The 22284-nt window shown below is 40.8% G+C and overlaps 1 protein-coding gene across 8 annotated transcripts; it reads left to right on the plus strand.

The window, feature by feature from the left end:
* The first annotated feature begins 48 nt into the window (after nt 1-48).
* AKR1A1 (aldo-keto reductase family 1 member A1) lies at nt 49-21177 on the plus strand. Of its 8 annotated transcripts, none has more exons than XM_027463205.3 (11): nt 49-380; nt 816-874; nt 1575-1682; nt 3726-3821; nt 9971-10090; nt 11695-11846; nt 14569-14764; nt 15384-15583; nt 15743-15815; nt 16835-16921; nt 20576-21177. In XM_027463205.3, exons 4-11 carry the CDS (start codon nt 3732-3734, stop codon nt 20639-20641), a joined length of 984 nt encoding a protein of 327 aa, XP_027319006.1. In that variant the 5' UTR covers nt 49-380; nt 816-874; nt 1575-1682; nt 3726-3731; the 3' UTR covers nt 20642-21177. The 8 variants fall into 8 exon arrangements, with proteins under 8 accessions (XP_027319006.1, XP_071898102.1, XP_027319005.1 ...); XM_072042001.1 differs by having other exon boundaries at nt 50-380; nt 785-874; nt 1575-1647; XM_027463204.3 differs by having other exon boundaries at nt 50-380; nt 1575-1647.
* The last annotated feature ends 1107 nt before the right edge of the window (nt 21178-22284 follow it).

Raw genomic sequence — 22284 nt, forward strand, 5'->3', positions numbered from 1 at the left:
ACACACCTTTTGACACAAAAGCTAAGGCTGGACAAGCCTAACTGCACTTCCCCTTGATTCCTGCTATTTAGGGCTGCGAATAAAGTAGAGAAAACGCCGTCTCCCTTCCCACAGGAACGCAGCTTTCCACGGACAACCCCTGACACGAGCGCGGAAGCCCGGGCAGCCGTGAGGCGAGCCCGCCATTTCCTCGCCCGCCCGCCCGCCGCGCCGGCCCCCTCAGCGCTCGGCGGGGCCGTGAGGAGCGGCGCCGACCCCGAGTCCTTCCCGCAGGGCACCGGCCACGGGACGGAGCCACCGGAGCCCGCTGCCCGCCTCCGGAAGCGGAAACATCGAGGGACGGAGCCACCGGGGCGAGCAGCAGCGGCTGGCGGCGTGCGGTGAGTGCGGGGCTGCGGGCGGGAGCAGCCGCTGCCCCTGCCCCGGCTTCGATGTGCCCGCCCGCGTTAATTTAATGCGTGTTTTAGGAGTGCACGGCTCGTTGCTGAGGGGTGAGGGTGGGCTGTGGCTTGGTGGGCGGGTGTGGTGTGTGTGGGCACTTCTCTGAGCTCTCATGCATCCTCCCAGCGGGCTGCCAACGCTGCCTCTGCCACCCCGAGCTCTGCTCTTCCCTGGGAGCGTGGCGGTAGCAGGGTGCTTTGATGTTAACTTTTGTTCTTGCCCTTCCAAAAAGAGCCTTGCTGCTGTTTAATGAGCACACTAACAGCTAGTGGGCACCAGTTCTCTTACACCTCCTCCTTAAGGGAAGAATCTGAGTGGAAAGTATTGGTGTGTTTTCTTCCAGCGTCCCTCATTCTCGTGTGTTTCCATTCCAGCAAAGTCTGTCGTTCTGCTCACTGCGACGTTAATATACAACAGGATTATACAAACTAAGGTACTTCTTACCAAACGCTAGTTATCAATTAAATGGCATGTACCTTGTCTTCTGGGCCGAAGTGTCGCGTTAAGGTTATTGTGCAACACGGCTGTGTGAAGCATGCGGCTGGCTGGTGGTGTAGGCCAAGGTGAATGAAAAAGCCCTCATTCTTTAGTTGCACCTCGTGATGTAAGAAGATACCTTTATTTAGGCGACTTAGTCCAGGTAAATTGCACCCACTTGCACGTAGCTGGCAAGAAAATTGCTGTGAAAACCTCAGAAGAGAGTGCTGTTGTCAGGACCATATTCTGGATCATATTCTGTCTTAGCACCCTACCCCAAAATGGATGTACACCCACAGTTCAGTTCACTGAAATCTGCCTTCAGCACCAACGTGCGGACTTAGTGTATCTCAGTGCAAATCCAGAATGATTTATTTAACTGCTGTTTTGTACTGGGAGGTGCAGGACCATTGTAATCCCAGCAAGAAAGACGCTCAGAGTCTGTAGAACATCATCTCGAATGTTATTTATTACAGCTAGCCCTATAAAGAAAGAGAATAGTGTAGGTAATCACGCATCTCTTCATGTGCTATAGACCCTAAGTTGTACAGCATCAAAGAGAGCTCTGTTGCACATGTGGTGTGCTGTGTAGACACGGCCTGTTAGAAAGGGTTACTCCACTTTGGCACTTGAGCTATTATTGGACTCTCTTACAGGAAAACAACTGTGTTCATCACTTCTACTGCCAAACAGAGAGGATGCTCACATGAGAACTTCCCGCTCTTTTAGGTAAAAGCAAGGACATGCAGGTGGCCTAATCACAGGTACCACGTGGGAGCTGTCTGCATGCTCACTGCTCTAGTCAGTTAGTTGTGGAGCTTATCCTGCAGCCATGCAATGTGCACATCCCAGGCCTGAAGGCAAAGCAGTATGTGAAGTGCAGCACAGCACCAGCTCACTCACATTAACTATTTTGGGGACCTCCGGCTCATTGGCGTGTAATGGCCTGGCCAGGAGCACTCCAACTGCTGTGTTAACGTCTCTATGTAAAACAAGTGTGCTGTCTGCTGTAAATCTACAAAAATATGACGTGAGAAACTGAAAAATATTAACTTTTATGTGTGAACACATCCATCAGTAGGCACTTATTTATAGGAGAAAAATAACAATGTTGTGAAGAAAGTAGAACTGTTTTGTGACAGTATGCTGCCTGAAGGCTCTACTTTGAAAATGTACATTCCTCCTACATATTCAGCCATTTAACCAACATTGCATGCTTCCACTCTTGTTCGTGTGTGTGTGCTTTCTTCTTTCTTTTTAAAAATAACTCATGAGTTTGGACATAGCTTGGGAAGTAACTTCCTCATCTTTTGCTGAAATCAGCTAGCTGGCTTTGGAGCTCATCCTGAACGTGGTTTGTTTTTAACAGTTTGACCAGGAAGATAGATTGTGAGGATGTTGGGACACACTGTAAAACTTTCCTTTATTTTTTTTTTTTTCTGGCAAACCTTCCTTTGCTACTGTGAGCAGACTACTGTTTGCAGCAGCTGTAAAGCCAGCAACAGCTAGTGGAAGATCCTGCTGGACCTTTGTTCAGTTGGATTTCACATGGAAAACACATGTATATCAGAGCATTATATAGAGCATATAAGACAGAAGCCCAGACTCAAAGTGACAGTCGCATAATATTTACTGCATTCTTCCTTTAGTAACAGAAGAATGCTGCTATTCTGTGAATTTGTGCAAGATCAGGTGTATTACACCTTCTATGATAGCAATGTTAGTTATTATGTTGTCCGTACCTCTTTTTTGCACTTTTTGCACATGGTTATTTATTGATCTGTATCAGAATTATTTAAAAAATATATATTTAACAGTTTTATGTGACCTGTATTATGAGGTATATTTTGTAGTGTCCACCTTTATAAGTTGTCCATTTTGTTATTTCCTTTACCCCCCACTTCACAGTGTTTTTTTTTTTTTAAAGGTGGTCTCACTGGGCAGCATTTGCCCTTTGATGTATAGTAATTAATAAAGAAATATACTAGTTGCAAAGGAAGACAGGAAAGTCCTTAGTTTTCTTCACAGTGTCAGACTGAGTTAACCTTGATAATGAGCTGTAGTTAAACTCTTAGCGAATATTGGAGTTCAAGGGTGACAAAGCACATACCACATAGAGGTGGAATTGATCCTCCAGAGGTAAAGTTCTTTAGAGCATTATTTTGTGTCTTCTGTGTCTCTGGACTGCCCTTAGAAATGCCTTTGCTGTTCACTCCTAATCAAAAGTCTGAGGTTTGAAGATGTGATACAGGCAATGTGTAGCAGCTGTTTTTGATGAAAACGTGTTTATCCCCACCTGCAGCAGTAATTAGAGTATTGGTTCCTAAGCTAGCTAGTAGGAAGTTGGTAAAAGAGGAAGAGCTACTGCAGAAGTCCAAAGGACTTGCTTCTTTCCATTTCATCAGCACTTACAGCTGATTTGAAGGGGGTTAAAAAAAAAAAAAAGTTTTCACCTGAGCTGCTGTATTAATTGTATGTTATTGGCGGGTGCTTCTTTTTGTACTTCTCAACTGTGCAAAATCTTAAACCTATGCATTGTGAAGGAGAAGAGAGTAAAAAGGAAGAGGAAGAAAAAGAGCTCCTTTTTCTAGTATCTTCTATATCTGTAAAGCTATAAATCTGCTTCATACCGCTAAAAGTTGCAAAGACCTTGCTTCAGCTTTATTCCAGTGTAACAACAAAAGTATTGTCATTAACTTTATGGTATTACTTGTCTATTTTTGCATTAAAAAGTTTGTTTTTCTTTTTTTCTTTTTTTCCCCCCAATCTATGGAATTGTTGCAGAAACTCTGCTTTTTCTTTTTCAGGCAAAAATGTCTGCAGCATGTGACTTTCTTACACTCTGCACTGGGCAGAAGATGCCTCTCATAGGACTGGGAACCTGGAAGAGTGAACCTGGCCAGGTAAGTAAGGAGCAAGCCATCCTTCCACCTTCGGTGCTCTCGCCTAGTATTTGCATTTTGTAAGCCTTTTCTGAAGATCCTTGATCTAAGATTTGTCTGGATCCACTTGCATGGATTTGGGCTTAGGCCCACAGAAGCGTGACTGAGGCTTAAGACAAAAGCAGCAGCAGCCACAGATCACCTAGGACTCGTTAACCCAGGCCTCAGGCAATGGTGCTCTGGGAGAGGAATCCATAAAGATGCCAATTAGTGAGGTGAAGAGCTCAGACAGTGAAAACGGTGTTATTATTTTGCACATGACTTCCACTGGGTAATCCCCAGGCTGCCAGTCTGACCAGGCATCTTTCTGGTTTGAGTTGATGACTTAGCTGAAAGGATTATTTTGGGAGGCAAGAGCTCTAGTTGTAATAAGTCCTGTTCCTCTGGTTGGCCTGTGTTTAGCAGAGAAACTAAGAACTTGAGTTTACCTTTCTTTTAGACTGGAATGCCTAATGTGTCATTGGAGATTCACTCTGATTATAAATGTTACGCATTGGCAAATGACTACGAAACAATTCTGCATTTTACTACAGACTGTGGGAATATTTGCATACTATGGACTGTGCCTCCTATTTTAATACTTGCCCCCTTGTCTATCTTTTCCTTTCCCTTTTGTTTAGTTAAAAGATAAATTCCTGAGGGCAGAGATTGCCTTTCACAGCAGGTATATGCATTGACCAGCAGGAATATCCTCTTTTTGGTGGAATTCTTAATTGGTGTTCTTGTTTTAATGCCTTTTGGACTTTGTGTATTGCTGCATGTCAGTAAGTGTATATCTTGCTGCTATTCTGGTGTTAGCTTCATGATAGTTATGGGAGTAATTCAGATGAAATTGTGCTTGTGACCGAGAGGGGAAGTTTAAAAAAACCCTCTTAAGATGACCCTGTTCTTTCTTGTCAGATGGAAGAAAAGGTAGGAAATAAGCTATGCAAATAAAATGTATTCATTGTTATCTTCTTGTTAGACTTCCTTGTTGTCAGGACAGTAGATGTGTTGGGAACAGAAGCTATACTAATGTGGGAAGCTAAGCTGGTGTGAGAGCTCAGTCAACCTCGTAACTGAGGACAGGGGTGAATGTTTGGCTCTGTCAGTTGAAACCTCATCTGCCTGCTGAATTAGATTTATTAATGTGCAGGAACATAATGCATGAATTTCTGCAGACCCAAGGCAGTTTAATGTACGTTGTACTAAAATGCTTGAAATGAACAAACAAAATATCAATGCATTGTTTATTTTGTGCACTAGCCATCCTGAGGAAAGTGCAGTTTTATAACCTGGAAACCTATTTCAGATGGATTTTGCCATCGTCAGCAGCACTTCCAGCAACTGAACCCAGCATGGGTCTGTTATTTCAGATCTAGGTGGGGTCCCACAGAAGTCAATCTTGGCTGAACGCTTACTTTCTTTAAAGACAATGTTCCTTGAGTGTTTTGAAGACCTGATCTTGAAAAACAGCCAGCTTTACAGAAATTACTGCTATTCCCATGGAATAAATAAATTCCTATTTATCACTCTTCAAAATTGGTTGCATCTTTTGCATATTTTAATAGAGATTTATCAGATTCAGAGGCATAGTAGCACTTTGGCAGAGCATTCAAATATTTTACCCTTAAAAGGGCATAATGTAGTTCAGGGAGAATAACTGTAATTATGAATTAAAAGCCAGGGGCTGAAGACCTAGACAAGTGGAATAATAATTATTGAGCATGTTTAATGTAGCTGCTTCCCAAATACAGGCTATTTATCAAAAGCCCTTCCGTACAAGGGCTACATTAGAAGCAAGAGTAGAAGCAGATTGGTTTTAAATAATTTCAGGTAAATGCTTTGCAAGTTGTAGTTATTGTAGCCAGGCTATTCTTCAGTCTTGACCTTACTCTGAATAATTTCTTTATTATTGCCATTATTATTATTTCCAATCCTAAACAAGCCTTTGACTTGTAGCCAGATCTCAGCAGGCCAGCACAAAGGTGCCATTGCAGCTCTAGTTTCATGGGAGGTAAGGATAGAGGAAAAAAGAAATACTGAATCCGAACCCACGTTGGAAGGTAATTTAGGATAACGTGATGTTTTCTGCCTTACATGATCAAATGCTAGAAGATGAATTCGGTTTGCATGTTACCATAGGAACATGATGGAGGGCTATTGAGTGGGAGTGAATACAGTACAGAAGCTCATGAGCTGGTAGCATGAATGGGTTCAAAGACAAAAGTCCATTCAGACAACAGCATCAAGAGTATCAGTAGCATGGGCTTTTAGTGCTGGAGCTGTGATCCTTTAATGCTTTGTTCTCTTCTCTCAAGTGCGTCATGCTTTCAAACTGGAGGACTTATCCCCTTCAGATGAAACATGCAGGAAAGATGGAAAAGGAAATGTGTACCTCAGAAAACCAATCGGACTGTGTGCCTTGTGTTAGGACTGCATAGGACTCCTATGGAGGAGACTAAGTCATGAAAACTTAGCCAGGATTCTCTGGATTGTCCAACAATGTGAACAAAAATTCACTATTACTGGCCTATATTATGGGAAGAGCTTGAATTAAAGGCCTGAAGGATAGGAGGCAGGCTTCTTGTTTTAGGAACATTAACTGCAAGTTACCGTTTATATGGTGGTCTGAGTTCCTTCCTCTACAGCAAACTATTTTAGTGCATTATATAGAAGCTGCGATACAGCAACACGTGTTCTGGTCATACTGTATTTCCTGAGACTTCACTATAATGGAGAGTAAGGCTTCAGCTGCAATGCTATCTGTTTTGGGGCAAACCATTTCAAAAAAAGCATGAACTGATGAGACAGCAGCAACAATGATGCAAGTTCTGGTAAAGATGACTTGTGGTGAAAGATGGAAGCATCTCCATTAACCCAGAAGGCAGCTCAGCACCACACAGCTGTTTGCTCACTCACCCCACCCAGTGGGGTGGGGGAGAAAATCAGGGAGGGAAAAAAAAACTCAGGGATTGAGATAAAGACATCATTTTCCCTTCCTTTTCTTTCCTGCTAAACTAATAATAATAACTGGTTTTCTGTGTGTATATATATATACACGGTTACTCACCACCGGCTGACTGATGCCCAGACAGTCCCTAAGCAGAAGTTGCCCCAATCCCCAGCCAACCCTCCCCGTTTTCACTGTTCTACGTGGCACACACGCTATGGGACATCCCCCTGGCCAGCCTGGGCCAGCCGTCCCAGCTGTGTCCCCTTCTAGCTCCTTGGGCCCCCCCCGCCCCTCGCTGGCAGGGCGCTGTGAGAAGCTGGGAAAGCCTTGGCACTGTACAAGCACTGCTCTTCAACAACTGAAACATCAGTCTGGTATCAGCATTATTTTTCTCCTAAATTCAAAACACAGCACGTACCAGCCACTGTGAAGAAAATTAACTCTTTCCCAGCCAAAACCAGGAAGCTGATGACTGAATGTGTAAAAACCCTTTTCAAAGGGTTTTTGAATTTCATGTCTCTGAGGAATAGGATGTGGTATCAGGGCCTCGCATCTTGGTTAGACTTCTAAAAAGGCTTTGCACATAAAGGTATCTAAGCATTGGGGTAGACTGCCTGTTACTTATAGAAAAAAGATCTTGACAAATGTGTGTGGGAGTGGTTTAGACTTAATTGGCCTTGCTATGGGGCATGAGAATAGACTAAATGATTTCTGAAGATTCTTTCAGACCTACTTTCTCGAATTATATGATGCTAGGTTAATTATTTAAGTTGTCTGATTCAACTTGACCAATGGAAAATTAACTCAGTAATTGCTCCTTCCACAGCAGCATTGACAGGCCAAACTAAAGAATACATGGAAAATTTGAAGGATCCCTTGGCAGTTGTTACTATATAACACCAAATATTCCAAGGCATTCGAATCTCCAACAGCTTGTGTTGAGTCTTCCCTCCTCACCCCAGAAAATGCATGTACCTGTCCGAACGTAATGTCAAAAATACAACTCTCATTTGAAGCAAAGTACCCTAACAGGCAGATGTAAATATAAAGAGTTTTTTTTTTTGCCTCCAAGAAATTCTTATTTGCACATTTTGCCCTTGGTTATTTACATTTTGCATGGAACAGGGGTCTCTCAGTTCAAATTGGAATGTCTTAGGAGGCTGAGAGTAGTTTACACAGTAAAAATTTTGCCTGAATCTGAACCTTGTTTAAATGATCAGTCCTGTTTTTTCAGTGCTAGAAATATATGTAAGCACCCTGATAAACAAATATGGACTCTTATTTTATCACTTTGCAGAAATGTGTTTGGAGTGCCTTATCCCTATTTTTCTGCAAGTGATGCTTACTTCCATTTTATGGCAATTTTTGTGCATGTTTGGATTAGAAAGAACACCACAAAACTGATAGAGGAAATGGGAGATTAGTTCAGACAAACACCATGCTTGCTTTCCTTTCTTCGGCTATGCTTTAGAAATAAAGGAGAACGTGCTTCTGCTCCTCAACTGCCGCCTTTTTGGAGAGTGGATATTCAGCCTTAAAAACGTTTAATATGTCTCAGGTGATTCCACACTCACTATGACCTTGACTTCATAGCGACCTTCTGAGGAATGTCTTTTGTCAAAGTGAAACGAGGATTGTAAATACCATCCTGCTGTTGAAAGGAAGACCTTATTTCACTGTTGTAATAGAAGTGCTTTGTCATTCTGGCTAAGGGAAACTGGTCTGAGTTCCAGTTTTCCTTTCAAAATGCCAAAGAATGCAGTCAGAATATTCTGTGTCTGCTTTCGCTGTGGCTCTTGACAGGAAGAACAAATGAAATTCAGCAGCAGAAGAGACATCTCTTTCACTTTTGATTCCCTCTTTTTTCTGTCGCATCTGAAAGCAAGACTGTGCATGTCTTTAATTGGTGTTAATCATTTTGTCAGCTTTCAAATTGAAAATGCTGGTACTTAAGTTGAAAGAAATCAATCACTCTGTGGCCTTTGTTGACATGTTTTAATCTCTTAACAAGAGAGACATAATCTCCAAATAGATTAGGGCTTTATTGCATCAAACCTCAGACAAGGAGTAACTTAATCTCCCGAGGTCTCGTGAGACAAGTCAGTGAAGAGCAATGTATAGAAATCACTGCACAGAGATGTGCTCTGACTGTAGCACTTATGGACAAAGACTGTGCCCACTGACCACTGGAAGTTAAATGAAATGGATTTTACTTGATGCCCAACCACCTAATGGAAGGTGGTGATGCTGAAGTCTGGCAATTTCTTTGTTCTTATACAGTCAGTTACGCTAAATCTTTATTCAAAAGCCACTTAAGAATTCTGTGTTTCCCTCATTGGTTTCTAGACTTGCCCCATGTCTAATGTCACCATGTAGCTGTATGTGCTGTGTGTGTGCTTCAGTAGAGTTTTCAAAATCAGAAACAGATGCAAAGTATAGTGCCTTGGTTCCCAGCTGTTCTGGCTTGTTTAACAGTATGGAGTGAGGGATGTTTGCTGTTGGTGGTGCCTTCTTTGTCTGAAATGTGGGAAGCAAAATACGAAATTGTGAGCATCATCAGGAGATCCCCAGCAGGCTGTGGGTTAATAATCACCAGTGGAATGACTTCCTTGTCACTATACCGCTGCTGTTGTGCAATCAGGGAGAATAAGATGTGAAGGAAAAATGTGCCATAAAGTATCCTTATCATAAAAATGTAACATGAACAGTTGAACCAAACATGAACTCTGGCAAGTATGGCATTAGAAACTTGGCTTTTGTTTTACTGGGGGAGAGGTTGTGTCTTCCAGGCTTGGCTAACATTGATTGATTGGACAGTTCCACTAAATTTGTCTCCCTAAAACATGATTTATTTCTTACAGCTCATCTTATATTTAAGAAAAGCACAGCAATTGTAGTTAAAAAGGAATTTCCATTCTGTGTAGTGAGTTCTTGCATACTTGGCCTGTGTGCAGGGTCTGTTTTCATGTTAACCTTAGAGTATCTGCTAGCACTTAGCTCTTTGCTCTTTAAGACCGTGCAACAAAGGACTGTTTTCTACTCTTCTTGGGTATCCTGACCTTATCTAAGTCTGTATTATCTAAGTCTGTACTTTGGCAGTATTCCTCGTTAAGCACGTAGCAATTTTCTCAGTTGTCTCCACTGATTTCATTGTGTAATCTGTTTCTGACTACAGGTGAAAGAAGCAGTGAAATATGCCCTAAGTGTGGGTTATCGCCACGTGGATTGTGCAGCAGCTTACAGCAACGAAGCTGAGATCGGTGAGGCTTTCCAGGAGAGCGTTGGACCCAACAAGGTAAAAACACAAGAACTGCCATGCGAACTGTATCTTGCAGCAGAATTTACAACTGCGACCTGAAAGTGGGCTGTAAATTAACATATGGTTTTCCCTTCTATCTATCCCAGCTGTTTACTATTAATCAGGACCAGGCATGAAAGAGGGCTTTCTCTCCTCAAGATTGTCTGGAACACTTGTGTGGAAGCTACAGAAAATGCTTTTTTTTTTTTTTTTTTTTTTTTTTGAATTCCATCTTAAAAATCCCCCAGCCAATACGCCAATATCCCACCACTTTGGGTCTTCAAAAGTTAGAGGTTGCAAGAGTCACTAGTTATAATGGAAAATATATTCTATGACTTATATAAAAATTACTCTAGTTTGCAAGTCTAGAATGGTCTGCAGTGTTGGGTACCCACAACAAAATCAGCAACTGTATATTTTTTTCAGTGATAGATCAGATGTACGAGTGAGTGAATAAATGTATATTATTTTTTTAACAGCGATTGAATTTGAAGGTTTGGTAACTGTGACTATAGGGTTTGCACTGACAGTTCATGGCCTTAATGTAACATAACAGAAAATTCCTGTGGATGACCTCAGGTGTAATCTTAAATTCATCCCCTTGTTCTTGTTGGCCCAAGGGGCCAGAAGAATTATGTGTATGGCCTCTGAGCCCCTGGGAAGAAAGATCACATGTTCCTGCTTTTCTGCTCTCCTCCCCTTTGCTGTAGGGTGATCTCTTTGTTATGTGATTAGCTCCAGAGAGGCTGTTTTCAGCTCGCCCCAGGGATTCTCTCACACTGCTTAGCTACTGGCAACTAATATGGGGAAGCATAGGACTATTTTTATTCATCTTGTGTTGGCTAACTAACTTAAAACAAGATTTTTTTTAGAACATTTTTCTCTTTGAACACAACAACTAGTATGTGAAACGCAAATAACTGAATGGCTGGAGAAATTAATCATTCCAGCTTGTAGAATTGAGTGAAATTTGGTACTGCATAGGTACAATGAGAATTGCCTTCTGATGCTGTTCTGTGCTTCAGCATGCCAAGTATGATCTCTTTCTGGGTCTTACCCTTCCAATGCATGATGCTCAATTCTTAATGCATTCCTCCCAGAACTTAGAAATTCAAGTGCAGAGTTTTGGTGAAGCTTCTTTGGTTTATTTTCCTGCATTCTTTCTATGAGAAACATTCTTAGTTTATAACATGTGATGAGTGTAGTAAGTTAGCTGGTTGTACCTTGACAGAAATTGCAAAAGTAATAATTTAATTGGCCCTATTACACTTAGAAGTGGCTTTAATCCTGGCGTTAGAGTTTGGAAAAGTGGTGGGTTTTGGTTTTTGCTTATTATTTTTTTATTCCCCAAAGTTTCTAGGGACTTGCTAAGTTTTTGGTGTGCGTTAGGATAGGTCAATGCAAGTGTGTATTTATCTTGCAGTTCTCCATCCCACACGTTTTTGGAAGGTTTAATTTGTAGGTTCCGTGTGTTAACTTTTTAAAAAAAAAAAAAAAAAAAAAAACTTGAATTTTCTTTGTTTTAAAGCTAGACGGGGAATTGCAGCAGTTTTATTTCTGAGCTTGGTCCAGTAAATTGTGCTCTTCTTCTTTTCTTAAAGGTTGTTAAAAGGGAGGACCTGTTTGTAACATCAAAGCTCTGGAACACCAAGCACCACCCAGAAGATGTAGAGCCAGCATTAAGGAAAACACTTGGAGATTTGAAACTGGATTATTTGGACCTGTACCTCATGCACTGGCCTCATGCCTTTGAGTAAGTGCTATATGGAAAGGGCACAGAATGCAGAAACCCCGGTTTTACGTCAGTGGCTGGTTCTGTGTCCTGAGGAGCTTCTTTTTGAGCTGTGAATTTCTTTCCATGTAAACTGCCTGAAAGATATTTTTAAGAGTGATTTATAGCACAGTCCTACAGGCTGTGCTATAGACACTTCCCTACTTGTAACCTGTACATCCATTTGTATGTGGTGGATACATTCACAGACACAGATGTTCCCATTTAATTCTTCTTTGAATTGGCTCAGAATTTATTTAGATTCGTAGAAGATATGGAAACAGTAGAGGAGACAATTTCTGGTACTATACAGAGATTATAAATAGAAAAGGGATAATTACTGTTATTATATAGAAGTCATGAGGCTGCAAAAATGGGTATGAAGTCTTAATTTAAAATCCTTAGATAGCTGCTGATTTTTTTTTTTTTTTTAATAGTGAAAACAATTTGGTAATGAAATTAGGATCACTAAATGCACGACAGTTTGGCATGGGTGCCAAAGTTAGGTAACTGAAAGTAGTGTGACTGGGAGAAAGTAAACAAGCTTTATTGAGTGAGTTTCTCTACTGAGGCTTGTCACCGTATAGTAGCTGAAAACTTGTCTTGCTGTGAGGTAAAATCTTTGTCAAGTTCAATATGCATCAGAAGCTTAAAAGAAGTTTAGCCTATTCACCTCAGCACTGGGAAAATGTGCTGTTATTCTTCGTTCTGCCATAGAAGTACTTGGTAATCTTGGAGAAAGATCTTGGAGAAATCCTGTTGTTACTTTGTGCCTTGATAAGTTGTACTTATCTGTAAAATGAAAATCAAGTGCTTCGTAAAAAAGATAACACTTTTCACTAATAGTTAAAAGCTGCTGGAGTGGTCAAGCACATACGGTATTGCATTGGTGTCTGTATGAAAAGGAAATGATGATGATCTCATGACACTTCAGTTGCAGTAAATCTAAGGTTTGAGGAAATATGGGAAGAGAGAGTTCTCCAGTTAAATGCTAGATTTATTTATCCTACCTCCCTATCAGAGGCGGAGTTACGTAGTTTATCATAGCTGTGGAAGTTCTTTTTCCTGCTTAAGCAATCAGCAAAAAGAGGAGGAAAAAAAAATCTCCTGACCAGCTGTTTGCATGGACACTTCACTAAACAGGGGAAAGCCCATCAGATTCAGAGGGGCTTCAGCCCATTCTACAAATGAGAACACTTTTTCCCTTCTAGTCATCTGAACTGAATTTTGCAAAGCATACGACACTGGTATGAAAGTCAGTCAAATTCTGTGTCCCTCAATGTAACAGAATGAGGAAGTGTTTTCAGCTAGGGCCAGTTTGCAGGAAGAACTTCTGTTAAAAATCCCCCGTTTTGAAATAGATTTGCTTTTCAGTTGGTTCAGGGTGGGGGGGAAACACAACATTTAAACATTGCTTTGATAATAACACGGAACACAAACAATGATGTATATTTAGTTATGATTATTATTTAAGCTGCTCCTTGTTGTGGAAAATGTTGACGAAACTGAAGTTACAATCTCCATGCTTTCTCACTGGAAACAGTTCACTCCTAGTGTTCTATCAGCTCTCCTTTAACTGTTCTAGTGCCTGATTACCCACAGTGCCTGCAGTGTTTTGGGAAGCTAATCAGAAGAATGTTATTTAAATAGAAATTAAATTAGATTTCCAGATGAAAATCACAGTGACCCTAAGTCTTGTATATTAAGCAAGGGATTAATTTTCTGCTCTTGACACATGAGGCTGCTTTTCAGAGTTGGGAGCTCACTCATAACATTTTTGAAGTTATTGATAGATCTAGGACCAAAAATGACGTGCATAAGAGCTATGTCCCCAGCTGCTGTTATCTTGCACAGCATTTACTGCTTAGTTAGAGGAATGTCAGCCAGTCTCAGAGAACTGGGTTAGCCATGTCCCGCAGTGGTTACGAAGCAGCACTCATCCAGTGAGATCACTGGAACCCCTCCAAGCATGGACTGCTCGGAGACTGCTCGTAGCCCTTGGGTAGTGTGGTGGTGCCACCTGACATAACCAGGTTCTTCCTCTGTGTGGTTTTGGTTGGTTTCTTTTGTTTGTATTTTATTTTATTTTTAAATGGGTTGGTATGACTAACTGGAAACACACCCAACCTACAAGCAACATGTGCATGTTTAGACTTCTCTGAGAATCTTTGCTTGCACCCAGTGCTGACTCTGCTAGAGAGTGGGAAACCCAGACTACTTTGAATGCTGTGCCTGCTAGATAGCTCTTAAACCAAGGTCCCATTGGTAAAAGCTCCAAACAGACCATCAGTCCTCCCTCAGAAACAAATTGAAAAACCAAAGCTGCCTTCTGAGTTGCTGTTCTCTAAATCAACTGTTTTGCTAGGATCAAAGTGCTGTTGTTGTATATACAATGGGTGATCAGCTTTAGGTAGTTGCAGTAGGTAAGTAGCATGTTCAAGGTAGGTATAGCCCTGTAGGCAAGTAAGTTCCAGGCACTATTTAACAAGTTTACATAGGAAAGACTGTGTGTAAAATAATTTCTTGTAGCCTAAGTCTTCATAATAGAATTCAACAGGGAAATTAGCTCAGTTTGTTCTCTAGCTTACAAACTATGCATAAGCTTTTAAGAATACTTCACTAAAATAAACTTTCTTTGAAGAACTGCTGTAATAGAAATCATGTGACATATATACTTACACTTTGCCTTTCTTTGACGCTGTAGACGAGGGGACAATCTCTTCCCAAAGAATCCTGATGGAACAATGCGGTATGATTACACCGATTACAAGGATACCTGGAAGGCTATGGAGAAGCTGGTGGAAAAAGGTCTTGCAAAAGCCATTGGGCTGTCAAACTTCAACAGTCGTCAGATTGATGATATATTAAGTGTGGCTACTGTCAAACCAGCTGTGCTCCAGGTAAGACAAATAAAGGAGAGGAGGAGGAATCCTCTTCCTGTTTGTCCATAGGAGTGAAGAATGTGCAAACCAATGCTACATGTTTAGCACAAGGAGTCTAGCTTCTGCTGTACAGAGAGAAGTATAGCCCTGTCTATGGGAGTGGGTACACAGGATGTCTTTCCGGACAGATGAATTCATTGGGGAATTCTATATCCATGTTTTGCAGCCCCTTACACCTAGTCAATGCTTTTCTGTAATAGAGTTTGTCTTCCCTGAGAAGCACAATTTAGTTTACAAGGGAAAAAAAAGATATCAAGAGGGACTAACTTAAATCCTTCCTATAAAGAGCTTTCTTGCTTGTTGGATGATTTGTTGGACACATGAAGAAAATCCAGCACTCTAAACATAAGCAAATTGTTTTCTATAATTTTAGCCTACCGGCCAGTTTTTCATTCATACGCTATAGCTTCATACACTATACGCTATAGCTTCATACAGTTTTCCAAAAACTGGAATGACCTCTCTTGACGTGCTTGATTCTGCCTTTTTTGTTATTATGCTTTTGACCTCCTGTTTGTTTAGAGTTTTGTGCTTGATAATTTTTTCTCTGGCCATTCATTGTGGGTCATTTTAATAGGTAGAATGTCATCCGTACCTAGCTCAGAATGAGCTGATAGCTCACTGCCAGAAAAAAGGACTGGTCGTTACTGCCTACAGTCCCCTGGGTTCACCAGATCGCATGTGGAAACATCCAGATGAGCCTGTGCTTCTAGAGGAACCTGGGATCAAGAAACTGGCAGAAAAATACAGCAAGTCACCTGCCCAGATCATCCTCAGGTACAGAACAACTGAGGGAGGTGGCATTTGGGACCTGGCCTTAAATAAAGCAAAACACACAAGTTTGAAGGGATTTACTTGGGGTGTGTGTTTTTTCCCCACATCAGTGGGGATTCTTGTGCTGCCAGCACAGAAAGTTTTTCTCTTCCCTTTCAACAGATGGCAAGTGCAGCGTAAAGTGGTTACCATTCCCAAGAGCGTCACTCCTGCTCGCATTCTGCAGAATGTCCAGGTAAGTTTAGATGGAGGACAGGAGTTTCAGCAATGCCCTTTCACGTGAGTAATATGCTGTCCCACTGCAACGATCTGAGGCGCTTGGTTCATGCTTGTTTGCCAATGTATGCATGCACTCAGAAAGGAAAGAAAAGATTTTTTGGAAAACAAAAGAGCTTCTGGCAACTGTGTGCACATGTATGGCCTTGTTAGCAAAAGGGAAAAAATGTTCTTTATAGGAGTTTAAGTGAAAAGGAGTTTATATGAAAAATCTTTACTGAAATTTAATAGAAAATTTATTGAACAAGTGAGTCTTTTAATGATATTTAATAATTCTTATTTATGAATAACAGATTCAGGAAAGAATGATTGCTCTCCTGTTGTTTTGTCTTGTAAGTGAGGCCTGGTAACTATTTCTGCAGCAAACTGCCATCCTAATGATGCTGAAGGATTACTGTGATTTGCACCTGCCCTAAAGTAAAGGCAGTTACCCTCACAAATTATGTGAAAACTGACTTGAAATAATTTTATGAGTCTCTGAATCACCTTTCAGGCTTTTTTTTTCCCCAGCAGTATCAGTGAAGACTTAGAACTGGCAATTGTATGAACACCTCAGGCTTTAAGCCTTTGTGTCAGTGTTTCCTGTAAAATGGGTTTAATTGCAACTTCATATTTATAAACAGAAGACAAACTAATGCTGTTGCAAGTCAAGATTTTTACAGATGCCTAACTTCCATTGTTCAGAGTTGTATGGAAATCCCCACTGAGGCTGGGACTTACCAAATTGAAGATTACAAAGATTTTTAAAATACTGCAACTAGCAATACATTTATTTTTATTTGGGTTTCAACGCTAGGATCTAGCAATTCTAATATGGCACGCAGATTTTCTTGTTTTTTAAAACACCTCTTGGAGATGTTGACTTATAAAGGAAATAAAGCCAAGAGGCAGAATTCAACAGAATTAAATAATAAATAATAATAATAATAATAAACACAACTATGGTTATTAAACCAAGGCTCTTGCTTTTGTTTCTAGGTGTTTGATTTCAGCCTCACAGAGGAGGAGATGAGCCACATTGGAAGCCTGAACAAAAACTGGCGTTACATTGTGCCAATGATTACGGTAAATTTCTCATATTTCTAATAGTTCTGATTGTGTGAATGTGACCACATCTTGGGGTTTCTGTGGTTTTCATTTTCTCTTGCTGTCCCTGTCAGAACTACTTATGAGTAAGAGCGCTACAACTTTTCAGGGTGTCTAAGCTGAAAGAATCTTTCAAAAGTTGGATACAGGTAGCTTTTTGAAATCTTTTTTCTTCTGTTGATTCTCATGGGTCCTCATTATGGATCTGCCCATGGGCCTTTAACCAGAGTCCAACCTGCATCCAACCTCATCAAACTCCTGCTGATCTGTTCCTCTTGAGTACGAGCAGGCTAAGGTCTGTGCTATTTCTCTCCAGAAGTTCTCCTTGTTCCACCTGTTCCCTTCTGCTTTTTTACCATAAACCTCTAGGTTCACAGAAAACTCAAGGCGCTATTAGCTCTCTGCTTCTGTCAGAAGCCATGTGAGGGAATTTGCCCACTTCATTCCACCAGACGTCCCCTTTCAGCATCTGTTGTAACAGTTTTCCTCCACTGTAAGGAGTTGAATTTAGGTTGTTGTTTTTCTTTGCTAATCCCTTAGCTGCAGCATCTTATAGAATCATCAATTTCCTCTGTCACGTGAACCCTTACCTTGTGTGCTATTAAATGCTAGTCTGTTTTTAGAGAAACTCGTGCCTTAAAGGTTGTCATTTTAGGCTTTTTCTTACATTTTATTAAATAACCTAATCTTATTCCTTTCTCCTCACTTGAAGGAAAATAAAAAAGCCTTATTATCTCCTATTGTTACAGTGTTTCTCATTTCTTATATATCTATTTTCCTGCTTCTGTCTGTACAACAGAGAGCTGTTGACATTCCCTGGTGGGTCACTTACCAAAATATTGTATTTTGCAATATTTTTGCAATATAATGCATTTGAAGCGATTTGTCCCTTCTCTATCATACAGCATAGTGTGTAGTACAGGTCTCTGCAAATTTGGAATTTGCCTCTCCAGCAGTTTGCCTGTAAATTCTTCATTACCCAGTGCTACTGGTTAAGAATTCTTTGGAGAAAGCATTTCTCCAGGATTTCTTGTTGACGTTTCTAGACTACTTGAGAGCGGATCAGTGATCTAACAATTTGAAAAGAGAAATTGTGAGCCTGAGTGAACCATTGTTTTGTATCAAGGGGAGGTAGATACTTGTTACAGCCTTCTCTGTTCCCAGTGCTGGGTCTTGTGAAAGCTTCAAGGCCATGCTTTTAACTGTAAGGTTGCTTCAGTGTGTGCGTAAATATAACCCCTACATCCCTGCCATCAAAATTATCTCTTTGCTTATGCATCAGGAGTCTGTGCTTCAAACAGCCAGTTTGGCTGCTCTTGCATGTGAACGTGGTAGTGACAAGCACACCTGCTGCTGACTGTTTCAAGTGTTTTGCCACTTGTGCTGCAAACAAAGTTGTTTTGGTAGGAAAGCTGCAAAATACACTTAGAATGTAGCCAGGCTTGGGCTATCCAGGGATAATTCATGCGCTTTTGATACACGGGAGATGTGTTCTGATCAATGACTCACAAAGAAATGAAATACAGTTCAAAGCACTAGCCTGTCCAACTAGAAAAAGGTGTGAATGTGATGCAGCTGGGCTTCAAAGATATTGCCATATTGTCAGATAACAAGGCAGGAAGAAGCAAGATGAGGAGAATTAAAATGCGACTGTAGCTGTAATATCTCTGTGGAACCTTTTGTCTCCTGCCCGTCCCTTCTGGGCTTATCAGAAAGAATTTTCATCATCTGTAAATTAAAATTCCTGTCTAACCTTTCATGCCTATCTCCTCTATGAATCTAATTTATAGTGTCTGGATTTCAAAGTGTGATGTGGCAGCACTCCTATCATAACCGACGAGACAGATTTTCCTTGCTTTACCTTGCTTGTATATAACCAGAAGGTCTTGACAGTTGTGCCACTCTTCTCCACGCTGTCATTTTGCTCAAAGTCCAAGGTGAAGCTATTGCATATAGACGATTTAAGATGCTTTATATTTTTAACAGATCATTATCTGGGTAGAGGCTGGAAATTGTTCAACTGTACCATGTACCAGCCTGAAATTCGAACTTTTGGAAACATAATTGTTTAAAGAATATACTGCAGCAAAACTTGAATGACTAGCAAGCCAGGACAGGACTGATGGTGTTGTACACATGATCTCTTTCTTTTTTTCTTTTCTTTTTTTTTTTTTTCCGGACCAGCAGTAGCTAACTATCAATGTGTTCACTGCTGATTTGCCCCCCTTCCTCCTTCAGATTCCTGGGGTAGATTGGAAGCAGCTATGTGCAACATTGCTTCTGGCAGCTGCTGTTTTGACATGTTGCTAACAAGAATGCTTACCTGAAGAACTGTTTTTTGTAGGGAAAATATGCAGGGGAAAGAAATGGTGGTTGTGGTGAGAAATGTGAATTGTGGGAACTTGCAGTTGTTGGCTTTCAGGAAACTATGAGGAAATGTGAAGATACTGTGATAGTTTTGTCCACTGTTTTAAGGATTGCCTTCAGATAACAGCTTAATTTCAGCTTTTATTTTAATCTGAGCACCAAATACTAAACCTTAACATCTTAGTTTTCTGCTCTATAGTGCCCCCAAGTGACTGTTTTCACTCTACCCTAGTTCTCGTTGTAAAGTTGCTTTTAAATGCATGATTTATTCTGAAAGCTAATAGACTTGCTAGTGGATACTTGGTTTCAAAGTACCTGTGATTCCCTTTGCCCCCATAACAGTTTGAGTGATATCTAACATCACAGTGATACAAAAATCCTAAATGCATAAAAATCAATGATTCGCTTAACATTTGCTTATATTAAGCGCTTAATGACTGAGTAAAAGTTTTAGCCGAATGATGCTAGTTTGCCATCAGGGGAGGTTTTTCTTCTTGCTGATGCTGCATCTAAATTTCCTCAAACATTATAGGTTGCAGAACAAGGTTTTACCCCAGCTCCTAGTAAATGGGGGCGTTGCAGTAGACTTGATGCATCTAGGAATGCAGTTTATGCATGTGAATGCCTGGAGGTGGGCCGTAGGAACTGAGGCTTCTGCTTGGCTACATCTGCTTTTGGGCCATCAGGAGCTTTTGTTTAATTGTCAATGAATGTTAGTTTCAGTACTCCCATTTTACAGCTGGGGAAACTGGTTGGCCATGAAAGTGTTCTTAAACAAGAAGTTTGTTCTTAGCTCCTTCGTAGCACTTTTTGTTTCAGTGATGCTGTAAATGCTTCAGTGTATGGCCCTGAACAAATTACTACACTTGATTCATTATATCCATCCGTAAAATTGGCAGCCCAACAACTCTGTCATGGAAAGATGGGCAAAAGCGCTTACTTCTGCGAAGTGTTTTGAAGTGTGCATGTTGCAACATTTATTCAGTAATGGCTACAAGGCAAAAGGCTTAACTATTCTTAATTCAATTCTTAAAAGCCTAAGTAGCTGGAAGAAAGACTCTTGCTTTAGGCTACAAAAAAAAAAAAATCTTTTAAGAAGTACCAAGAGGACTTAGGGGTGGAGGGAACAGCTCTTGATTAAACTCAGGAAGATGCTCCCAGATGTTTGGGATATGAAGATTTACAAGTTGAAACCATGCAAAACTTGAAAAAGAGTACGAATGGGTCTGTATCTTTCTGACATGCATCTGTCTGTTTACTTCACAGGTGAATGGGAAGCCAGTACCAAGAGATGCTGGACACCCCCATTACCCCTTCAATGACCCCTATTAACTGCAAAATAAGGTGTTAGAATAATGTGCTCCTCTGCATACTTTTCCACAAAGTAATGAGTGCCATAATCTGTCAAAACTGTAAAACAAACAACAACAAAAAAAAGTCCAAATTAATCCTGCCCAGGAAGGAAGGTTTTCTTACAATGTACTGCTTTTAATTGACCTTCCTTCTGAAGGTCCTGTAGCTTCCCTATCAGAGTTTGCAGTCATTGTAATGAATCCACCAGCTTGCCTTGGGAAACATAACGTCTTTTGGCATTAGATAAAGAGTGGGAGATTCTAAATGAAATTCCACACATCGTTATCAGGCTAGGGCAATACTTTGTGTTTTCTGTCTGTTGAACGGTTTTGAAATCTTTATTACCATGATGGGGGGGGGGGGGAAAGGGGAAGGCATGAAAGCATTTTCAGACTAAACAACTACCCAGTTATCACCTTCAATATTTTCATTAATCTTTTATACAGGGAATTAAGTGAAATGTGCTACGGTTGCACTGTGTCTATAAAGTGTTCATTAAAACCCAAGTTATCATCCATGCTGAGTGCTTTTTATCCCCTTTGGAATACTCATGGGACTTAAACTCTCTCCTCTTTATTTTCTTTTTCTTTTAATTTCTGTTGATTTGAGGGGAATAAATGTGTAACCTGAAGCAGGCCTTCAGGGCAATCATTCCTGTTGCTTGTCACATGGATAGGTTCTAGCTCTGGAATATCTCTGATTATCCTCTCATAAAAGCCTGAATAACTTTTTAGCAAGTCCTTTAGAAATCCATCCTGCCTTTCCCATAAATTTCTCCAATGTGTCTTTACCAAAGATGTCCGGTTCAAGTTCTGGAACATCACAGATTTTGTTCTTGATAATACAATAAAAGAAAAACAAAACAAAACAAAGTGTCAGAGGGCCCCTTCCCTTTTAATGTCTCTTCTTGTTGACTGCTGTCTGGGCTGGCATATGGGAGAGCTGGTCCTGCTTCCCTTCCCACTGCTGACCTGCTGCTAACGCTGGACAAGGAATTTGCGTTTTCTGTGCCTCAACTTTCCTACTGGCCAAGTCTCTGTGTTACTCTGTGGCAGGACTAATTTACAGAGTGCTGATACACTATTGTGCAGGGCTGGAGCTCTACCACCAGCAGTTTTTATTTTGTTTCAGTCCTGTAATGAATTGTTACGCCATCAGAGCACCAAGAGCACGAAGTCTTAGTACATACCGGTGCTCCAACAGCGATACCATCTGTGGCCTTAGCAGCGTTATTTAATACTTTGTTTTGGGTTTCTCTACCTGTAAAATAGGGTGGATGCTCGCCTGCCTTGGTGCAGGCATGGCAGCAAGGGAAGGGTTTGTAAAGGGCTCTCAGAATTAAAACAAAGGGACTCTTTCAGATCTGCTGCCACTTGGAGATGGTTGCGGGCATGACTTCTGTTTTGCTGCTGGACAAAGAAAGCTTAATTGACCGTAAGTGAAATAAAGAGCAATTATTTGTTACGTTTCCCATAGCACTAACAAACAGAAGAATAATCCTCTGTATTCAGATAGCTCAAAAATGAAAGAATGAGATCGTTTTAGTTTGGATAACCTCTTTTACTCTAGGTCTGTGTTACAACCGTGTATCCACCTCAAGTGTAATGTCTCTGCAAGTGTTT

The sequence above is a fragment of the Anas platyrhynchos genome, chromosome 8 (genome assembly GCF_047663525.1).
Source record: "Anas platyrhynchos isolate ZD024472 breed Pekin duck chromosome 8, IASCAAS_PekinDuck_T2T, whole genome shotgun sequence".
Lineage (NCBI taxonomy): Eukaryota > Metazoa > Chordata > Aves > Anseriformes > Anatidae > Anas > Anas platyrhynchos.

Coding starts and splice junctions, on each gene's coding strand:
- AKR1A1 (XM_021273281.4), top strand. Junction 10,091..11,694: donor AGAGCGTTGGACCCAACAAG/GTAAAAACACAA, acceptor CTTTTCTTAAAG/GTTGTTAAAAGGGAGGACCT. Junction 15,584..15,742: donor CCTGCCCAGATCATCCTCAG/GTACAGAACAAC, acceptor CCCTTTCAACAG/ATGGCAAGTGCAGCGTAAAG.